The following is a 10,313-nucleotide window of genomic DNA, read 5'->3' on the forward strand; positions in this document are numbered from 1 at the left end:
TGTATGCTCTTTATAAAACAACAGTCATGGCCACGTACATGTACAGTGCTCTTTGGCTTCTTGCCATCTACATGTACATGTACCCCCAACAGTTCCAAAGTCATACATTCTGTTGCATCCCAGTATTATGATACCCAATTAGAAACTAAAATGCAATGGAGTACATGAAGACTGAAAACTCCTAAATCCACACTGTGCATTGATTACTGTACTAGCACTTTTTTGGGCCACTATTGTGTAGTGTGAAAATTGACTTGGCTGTCTGAGACCTTCAGACAAACCCTTCCTGCAGTAAATCCTGTAAGTTTTAAATCAATGTATGCATTTTGATGGATTTGGAACGTTGATGGGATTTTAGGGTCTAGATTTCTAATTATTAGTTTTGGGGTAGGGCTCTTTGCTAAGAATTAATACTAACCTTGGGATGTACCACAAGCATCTGTTTCCCTCTTTTCTCGCCGAGAAGCTGTGAGATGATTGGTTGCTCACCCGTCTCGCAAAGAAATGAAGCCCTCATCTTGTCTCCTTCACTGATCGTGCCCTCCTGGAGGATCTTCCGAAAGGCGATGCTGGCCCGGGCGCCATGGCAACGCAGGGCGTTCATCACCTTTGCCTTCTGTCTGTAGTCACGCCAAGCCGTGGAGAAGGTCAAGTAGGCGTAGCACACCGTGAAAAGCATGGCAAGTTAGTCAGGGGCTTACGCAGTCGCATGCATGGTTATGATTGGTCTTGGAGAAAGGAACTGCACATCATGTGTCATGCCATTCAGTTTGACTGTTTGGCAGACGAATGTCGTCACCCAACAGTTTTAGAACCAGATAATCCTTTCATGGGCAGGTTAGTGAACTGGATCGATGCACAATACTCTCAAACATGTCCAGCTACTGGACTCTACACGGATCTGTCGGGCATGCACAAACACAAAACAAAAAGTGAAAAATGTGAGGAGTTATGGTGCAAATACAATTTGAAAAAGATTAAAAATGAACATGAGCAATGTCTCAGGACTCTTTTAAAAATTAACACCATGGAAGGGATGCGGAAAACCCAAGTGAAATAAAAACAGGGGAAATCCAGGAAGTTGGTTTGCTTCTTTCTCATGGATTTTTTTCTTTTTTGGGGGGTTCACTACACCTCTGAAATTGAAAGGATGCAAAAAATCCCTACTGTCAGCCAACTGCAGTAAATTGGAAGCTGAATAAACTTGGTACCGGGTACATAGAAGTACAGGTACTCGTATGCTCAGAGTGATTATATTCAAGGATGCAGCGTAGTCATCCATTAACAAATATTTCAAATAAAGAAACAAGGCATACATGTAGAAACAGCACATCCAAATATCACCTGCATTTGATCAATAGAAGTTCTCACACGTTAAAATTAGCTTGACTGCATGACCACCCCTTGGGTTCCGGCCTCAGAATGCATTGGAACACAGCTGCAAGAATACATACGCTATGTGTATAATAAAGAATGCTAACACTCATTGGCCGAGTTCAGGCGGCCTGTTATTAACATGAGTTTCTTGTTCTCATGCTCAAACGGCGGGGACACGACTCAAGAACACTGTTCTCAGAACAGGACTGCACACCTACATGTACTCCTCGTCAGGGTTTTGCAAGAACAAATCTCGACGTGCAAGGGATTTAGTTTTTGAAGAGCCGCGAAAGTTGCGAGATTGTCAGCAAAGCAGGAGGCGATGGAAATGTTTTGTAAAATTTGCACACATCATAACACTGAAACGAATGTTCCCTTTTAAAGAGTAAAAAATGCTGCCTAGAAATCCAAGCATTAACCATTGAAATGTACATGGACTACCAGTGATAACCTACTGTGTGTTCCTAGCATTCGAGCAGCTGATCCACGAACAACAAATTGAGCTGTTCATGAACATACATGTACGAGAACAATGGACAAGTCGCACCCGGGCAATGCTTTGTTCCAATTGCTCCCCTCTGGAAGACGGTACAGAGTTGTAGCTGCCAAAATGAAAAAAGCGATCGGTGGTTTTATCCTAGTACTGTGCAGGAGCTAAACAACTCATAACTGTAGTTACGTGTATTGTGGTGTTTTAATGTTTAATGTATATTCTTAATCTATTTTGCTACATACATGTATGTATTTTTAATGGTGTATCAATGGTTTTTTTTTTTTAGCAGAGCAAGGACCACTTAATTTTCACCATGTATAATATTTTATATGAGTGGCGAATAAACTACCGGTATAAACTACACTGTATGTACATGTAATGTAACAGCTCAGAACACACTGCCCGAACTCAGCCATTATTTAACCTAACAGTACACATGCAGAATGGCAGCAGTAACAGATCCAGAGGGGGTCAATCTCAGCATGCCCCCATCCTCCCATATTTATTTATTTTGAAATTACATATTTCCCTTTTCACCAACGAGTACTTATTCATTTGCCTTGACTGGTTATATTTAATAAAACAGATATCTCCATAAAAATGTGCCCCACTTTGATTCTGGCACAAAAAATGTGCCCCACTTTTATTCCTGCACACCTCCTACTGGGGTTCCCCCCATTTCTTAACTTCCACATGTTCCCTTTTCTGAAAATGTTGGATCCATAATAAGAAGGAAAGCATCAAATCAACTTGAAATTTGAAGGTGTAATCACATGGACTTTGCAATGGCATCCAACTGGTAGTGAGACTGATTTCTTTTTGTACAAAGTAAGATGGACGTTGTGAGTACCTGTAACATGTGGAACTCTGCACAAACAGCACCTTTAATTACTGTACAAATGTACATGTCCCCAATGTGCCTGGGGTGACCCTGGGGTGACATCACATATTTAGACAGGAAGGGGTGCTCCAGGTAGGGTACACTACCCCAACTGGGTCAAAGCTATGATCATGCAGAGATTAAATCTGCAACATAATTTCCAACTGTCAAATTCAACAAACCACAACATGTACATTTATGTACATTGTACATGTACAATGTACATGTAATTATGTACTGTACATACATGTAATTGGAAGTTAACCTGGGAATGGCACTTTTTCTCTTCCCGGGGAATTCATTTTCATTCCACAAACTGTGAAACACTTGTCCTGAAGTAGGTAAAAGTTTGGCTGATTTTGACAGAAGAGGGAAAAGCTGTTTACACATTTTCCTAAAAGTGGGGGGTTCGAAAAAATTGCCACATGTACATGTGGATTTTCACAAATGTGCCTGAAGTGGGAAAAGTTTTCCACAGATTTTCCCAATGTAAAAAGACAGTTTTCACAGATTTTTCCACATGTGGAAACACATTTCCAATTTATTCATGCAAGTGGGAAATTATTTTCATATCTTAAGAGATATGTGTGTGAATGTGAAAGTGAATTATTTTCACAAAATTTCCTGCAGCAATTCAGTAATACTTTCAAATGCAACGTACTGTGAGCCCTTTGATTCTACCGGTACATAATGCAACAACTTTTTCCAAATGTATATAGTATTTGCAATGGTGTCAACTTTCCCACCACATAAAGCAGCCACTTTTTGGCCCAGCTTTATGGAATTGGACACTTTTCCAAGTCACTAGCTACTGAGTAAGGAGTCACACACCTGTACTAGTACAGTGTACATGTACATGCACTGTGCATCAAAGTCAAATTGGACACTGGACTTTGTGCTTGCACGAGTAAGCATGTTAAGTGTGGGGAAACATGTACATGTACTGTACAGCGCTATAATCAAACATGCTGTTACAAGTTTACAAACAATATGTTTATATGTCAGTACATTTAGTCAAATATCACCATGTACATGTAGATGTACACTATACATGTACTGCATTGTAAGTGTACCGGTCCCCAATGGTTCTACATACACTTTATGTGTATGTGTTCCTATGAGTGAGCAATGAAAAGCATATAATGTATCGGTCTCAGAGCAGCAACTAAAGCCTAAAGGCCATACACTGTAAAAAGTACCGGTATATACATGTATGTATGTAAATATGTACTGGTAACCTTTTATTGATAAACATTACATACATGTACATGTACTTACAATGTACTGTACATGTACGTTTTACCTGCAGTTGAACTTCAAAATGAAAACGAATCACGGTAAAATCTTCAGTCAAGCTGCAAAGACTTCAAATTTATACACTGCACATGTATGTGTCACGTACCTCGCCGATCTACATGTACATGTACTGTACATGTATGTATGCACATGTACATGTACCGTACACATGCTGTAGTAATCTTTTGGTATGGTCTCATTAAAGGCTTGCTCACGATTCACTGCCTAATTAGTACAGGCAGTTTTGAGGGAGGTTGACCATGGGTTGATCTCAAAGCTGGTGCACTCGTCACATTGTTAATGATCAATTCCGCTGCTGTTTGGTACATGTACGTCAAAGGGCTTAGATGTGATGTGCCAAAGAGCAGAGGAATGATTTTTGTATTGGGAGAGAGGGCAGCCTTTAAAAGCACTTGCCAAATTTAAGGGGGCCATGATTACCCAAGTAAAGAAAAGGAGGTGTGGTGGGAGGGGGGGATTTAATTCAATCAAGGTTACCCACAGGACACATGCAGGATAGCATTGGACGTACATGTACATGTATATGTACATGTACTGTACTGTATGCTATTAGGATGCAACATACATGTACATATTTAATTGCTGGTATTCAGTCATTCATGAAGCTTCTGTTCATCCGTCACACTCTATGATCATAATTAATGTCATTTTGAAGGCAATATGTATTAATTAATTGTGATTTTTTTTCTTATTTCTTTTAGATCAGTGCAATGTACATGTACTAGTACAAATCCTTTCTTTGTGACATGAAACAATTTGTAAGGGTGTTGGATGGCTTGTACTTTTCTTCATCAAATTTTACCTCCATGTACATTTAGATCACAGGAGCTATGATTCTACAGGAAATTTGGTTGAATGAATTAAATACAGATTGCTCTTAACAAATGATAAAATAAAGTCCTGAAATTATATGCAGAACTCAAATGAGTCCTTGGAGGTTAAGCCGCCGTTGGCTATTTCATGATCCATTCCACAAATGTTGAAGTCACAGGAGTCCCTGCATGCTTCCAAGCTGGGCCTGGTTATAACTGGCTGTCCCAGGTTGCTTCACTCAAAGACAGTTGCTGATGACCTAACCTCTGGAATTCTCATTAATTCTCCTACATCATTTAATTATCCCTGCAGAAATCTTCCCTAGCATTAAGTAGCACAGTTAGTGTCAGAGAGATGACAAGTTTTTTGTAACACCTGAGGAAAACTACCGGGCAAATGTATACCGTACTAGTACATGCAAAGTACATGTACCTGTACATGGGAAGGGACACTTCACGGCTTCACTAGCAAATCACAGGAGTAGGCAATTTACACTTGAAGCTGAACACTAACAACTGAAATGGGGGACACTCTCACACAACACCCAACATTTAAATACAGACTGCACACTTCATACACCTGAAGAGGAAAACAAGTATCGGTTTACCAGTGCTTGCCAGAGTGCAGACTTTGTTATTTCATTAAAACAGTTTTTGAATCAATTGCAAACAATAAGAAAAAATAAAACACATCTTACGGAATTGCCTTCACCCCAAACATCAATTTTTAACTACTTTTATGTTCGGTAATGGCACCTTGAGGTTTCAGGTTGTACAGGCTTTGAAAAAAAATATTTTCTTGTCTAAAATTCTGTTCTCCACTCAAAACTCCTCCATTTTTAAGTTTCTACAATTTGATGTGTGCATGTACATGTGTATACTGGTATAATGCTCTTGGTCTATGATTACTTGATTCATACTGGGTATATTGTGAAAATTGTGCTTCTTTGCTGCCAAATCAGAAATTAAGCAGGCCTTACCCTGATACTGTCAGTGGTAAGTTGGTTTGCAATTTGTCTTTCATTACATACAAGTCGATTCTAAATTCCTCGAGATCTAGTGCAGGTACGGTACCATCCATCATTTACCAGAATGCGAACATATTGTAGTCCCGCTGTCAATGATGAACATCTACATGCATGCTTGGGATATGTCCTGGTGTACTGGTACATGCACTGATGCATTTACAGAAACCCTGGCAACAGGAGAATTTCCTCCTTTACTCCCTTACCAACCCTCAATTCATCTCTGTACCGGTAGGTCTTCGTTACCTCCTCTGTCCATCTTTCATTTCAGCCCCTCCTCTCTCCACTCCCTCCCCCCCAGCTCCCTTGGTGCCCCAGCGCTGATGTTTCCGAGGAGGCGGGTTTGCGTCACCACAAAATGTATTGATGAATTCCGCTGGGAGCAGCGGTCTTGCCGGGCTGCCGGTCCTTTTATACAATTTAAAAGTCAGAGTTCACTCTCTGGCACCTGGTAAAATAAGACTTGTCTAATATTGGCAATGGCAGGAATGCAATTTGTCATACATAACCTGTACACATGCAGTACCATTTGTGCAGTTGTGCGTACTCATTTCACAGAACAGTACTCAGTACAGTAATCTGCATGATATCTGCATTGTTACTACTCATAGCAATTACATACATGTACATACATGTACATGTACATGCACACTGGTACATGTACATGTACCTGCATGTATATAATACATGAATATATACCTGATGCAGGGTCTAGGGTGTACAAATTTGTTGTTTTGACAAGAAGTCCAACTTGCGTACAACACACAAAAGTTGAGTTTGCAAATTTGACTTCTCAATATTTCTGGTAAATATGTACCTGCACCGTATGGCATAGGTACATGTACAAGTGTACATGTGATTAAAAGTGATAGACTAAAATGCTAATTACAGCCGGTATTTCTGACTTCAAAGATCGTAAGCCATTACACCGGTAATATACAGGTACATGTACCATAGTTAATTTTGCAAAGCAATATACATGATTACATGTACTTTTTAAGTTTGTTCGCCATACGATGTAAGTACTGGGATAATGACAATTTGTCACTGACCCAGAATAACTAACGTTATAACGCCAGTTGAAGTATAGATGTACATGTACCCTCATCTTTGCACACCATATCACTTTGGCCAAAGTAAAGCAAGCCTTGGGTACCAGTACTACGGTCATTGTATCGGAAAGGGGACCCCCTTTTAGAGGAACTTTGGCATTTGGGACATTTTTACCAGGGTCTCGAGGAACATGTGTACATGTAAATGGATGTCCACTCAAAATACACTATGAAGTGAATATTAAGCACTGAAATTATATTCATTTTTCATCATGTTCCTAACATTCTTTAAATCTACACTTGTACCGATATCAAGAAAAAATCTCTCTTTGAAATCAATTTAGTGGTACCGTTAATATTGTAGGTAAATCACAGCTAAACCTTTGATGGTCATTTTCAAAACTTTATTCTCCACATTTTTAACAGCACTCCTGACCCTGCAATACATTTCATTCCTTCTTTAAAGGTTTATGCACATGTACATGTATGTGTGCATGGTACCGGTACCTATACAAATACATGTATCCGGTACTAGTACTTATTAAAAATATGTTCAATTTCAATTTTTATCAATAGCAGAATGTACATGTAAATCAGTGAGCATTTTTGTCCAAGGGGCATTTATACTCAAGTTTACTGACATGTAGTACATGTACAAGTACATGTAGCACTTTAAAAAAACTTTATGTGCATACTTTGTATTAAGGCCACAAAAGGTACTGTCAGACTGTTGGACTTAAATACATATAAAGGAACAATTTACGGATCAGACTTAATACGGGCGATTCACAAAAGTGTGCTTCCAAGGGTTCACATTGCGTGAAATCTGTCAACCCTTTCCAACATTTCGCACAGAGTGATTGGACAACGTAGGTTTATACTGACTGTCAACGAGTTTTAAAACCACGTCCTGCGTAACGGCCAGTTCACAAAAATGGCATAAAAGTGAACAGAAACGCAAATTTGTGAGGTCAGATCAAATTAACGCTGTGAATTTGCAAAAATCAAACATATTTTCAACTTCAGCAAAGGTTTGCTCCCAATTTTTTTGCGACAGCAAATAACTTTTGCATTCATATGTAGAACACGTACGATGCTAATGGGTTTCCAGCATGCAACTTCTCTTGAATAATGCCAGTTTTCTCCAAGTTGAATAGATTGTCTTCGATACAGATTACCAGGTAAGGTGTATTTTCTTACACTTTCACTGGAACGTGCAAGGTGGCCTGACAAAACACTCGTTCTTTTAATTTGGTCAAACCAATCTTTTCATCATTGAACATTCCAGGTTAAACTTAAAGCAGCCAACATTTCCACAGGCCCATGCTGCAAATGTCAAGTGACTGTCACTCTATCATTAAAATCTGCGAGTGTGACTGAACATGCTGAATTACACTGTCATTAATACTGTAGGTGAGGTAGGCCGTGAAGTGCACAGGTTGAACTAAATCTATCAATGCATCATGTTAATTGTAACACAACACAAAATATTACATGTGCCACAAAGAGTCACCTCATGATTTACCGTACATGAACATGTCATTCTGCACTGCAGCCCTAACATTTTTATTATTATTAGGCTGACAATTAAATCACTGACAGGACCAGCTTTCAATAAAACTTCAAAAATTTACTATTTTAAAATTCCTCAATATGAACATTTGTAGAAAATAAAATCCTTCAATTAAAATAATTTCAAAAATCCTATCATCAGGTTTTACATGATAAGACAAATTTTACAAAGAAATATAAAAAGAAAAATTAAAACAGTGTTACAATAAGAACTACAAATGTTTTGTCAGAACGGGAATGGTGGAGTTCTTATATCTCTCGATAAGCCATTTCGAAGTTTCGATTGCGCACACGCCAACCGGCCTTAACAACCCCTTTTTTGGATAAACAAACCGCACCGTTCCATAGCAACGCACGTTTTGCAGTGGGTAGTAAGAAAGTTTTTCGGATTCCCTTTCCGATTCACATCGAATTGCAAAAGAAAAAGGACGCTCTACTGTGTGCCTTGAATATACAACAGGCGACTTCATAATCTCCTCATTTTTTTTGGTAAATTCATATCACTGCAGAAAGTTCAAAATAACTCGATTTAAAACTCGTACATCGTTCGTAGTACTCGTAGGCCTACGCCCATGTCATATCGTAACACTGCACTGTAGGCCTATGTACATTGGCTCATAATTAAGATCCTTTGTCCTATAAAGAGTATTCGTTGGACCCTGTTTACAGGTAAAAAAACGTAACAAAATACGTGCGAGAAAATTTCAACGGCAGTCTAGTAACATACATGTACATGTACATCATGGACCAGAACACGCACGCCAATCCATTTGTAAATATCTCACAAAAGTCCCATTTTGTCCAAGTGATCCAAGCAAAACTGACTTTGTGGGTTGTTAAAAATTTTATTAAAGGTAACACAAAGATCAGCACAAAAAGCTGAAAATTTGGTTTAATTAGGTACTAGCTCAACTACTTCGCACAGGTGATCGACGGATCTCCGCGCAGGCTTCTGCACAACTCCCCAGGCACGAAACGCCAGCTGCCTATACCATGTGGGCTTTATTTATCCAAATTCAATCCCAGAATTCCTTGCGAAACATTGAAATGGCTTATTCTACAAAATGAGATTTCTATTTACCGGAGGTTTTGTCCCACAAGTCTCTTGTAGCCCCATTTGATTTGAAGGGTAGTACATGTAGCATTTGCCTGGATTTTTGGGAGTTAATGAATTTATCTCCAAATTCTAGAAGCAGGCTAAGTTATAGGCCTCACGTTCCTCCCTAGATACTGTAATAATTTAAAGGTCTAGGCCTACCTGAACTGCACGCTGTCAGTGTCGATCTGATGTTCCGAGTCGGACGAGGATCCATTCAGCGAACTGGTTGCCATTGATGAGAATGCCCAGCAATTACATGTACCAGCCGAGTTGACACAGGTGAGGTAGGCTATGGATAGCTTCGGGAGACTTAAATTAAGCTAGCTGTAACTCCTTCTGTTCCTTGCTCTATGGCTTAACCTCTTAACCTATGGACTTGTAATGTAAAGACAGCAACACCCTAGTGGAATGAATGGCCCTCTCCCAATGCCGATGTCGCGGGAAGAGGCCGGCCTTCAGGATTAGCTCATCACGAGAATGGGCCGACGGGAAGACGAAGCAAATCGCACGCACTGTCCAGATGTCCAGGATCGCCGATGAGTAATTTTAAGTTTACACATCGCTAGCATGATCTTGACTCTCTACACCTTCGAATGCACCAACCATGTGTGATATTACTGAGTAGATGTACATGTACAGTAGCCTTAGACTTAGGTAGGCCTGGAGATCGTCGATAATTTTTTTTC

At 39.6% G+C, this 10,313-nt stretch overlaps 1 protein-coding gene across 3 annotated transcripts in view; it reads right to left on the reverse strand.

Moving 5' to 3' along the window:
• hlcs (holocarboxylase synthetase) overlaps positions 1-10,307 on the reverse strand; it is a 27,738-nt gene extending 17,431 nt beyond the window's left edge. Inside the window, exons 1-2 of one of the 3 annotated variants that reach the window (XM_022247821.2) lie at positions 9,787-10,307; positions 419-620 (exon numbers count right to left, since the gene is read on the reverse strand). In XM_022247821.2, the coding sequence (XP_022103513.2) occupies positions 419-620; positions 9,787-9,860 (276 nt within the window). In that variant the 5' untranslated portion in view covers positions 9,861-10,307. Of the gene's footprint in view, positions 1-418; positions 902-1,832; positions 1,980-9,786 lie in introns of those variants that run through there. The other 2 variants (XM_022247822.2, XM_087146444.1) reach the window with 2 other exon arrangements.
• Between the last annotated feature and the right edge of the window lie 6 nt (positions 10,308-10,313).

The sequence above is a fragment of the Acanthaster planci genome, linkage group LG15, assembly GCF_054643075.1.
Source record: "Acanthaster planci isolate LZ-2023a linkage group LG15, COTS_SCS, whole genome shotgun sequence".
Lineage (NCBI taxonomy): Eukaryota > Metazoa > Echinodermata > Asteroidea > Valvatida > Acanthasteridae > Acanthaster > Acanthaster planci.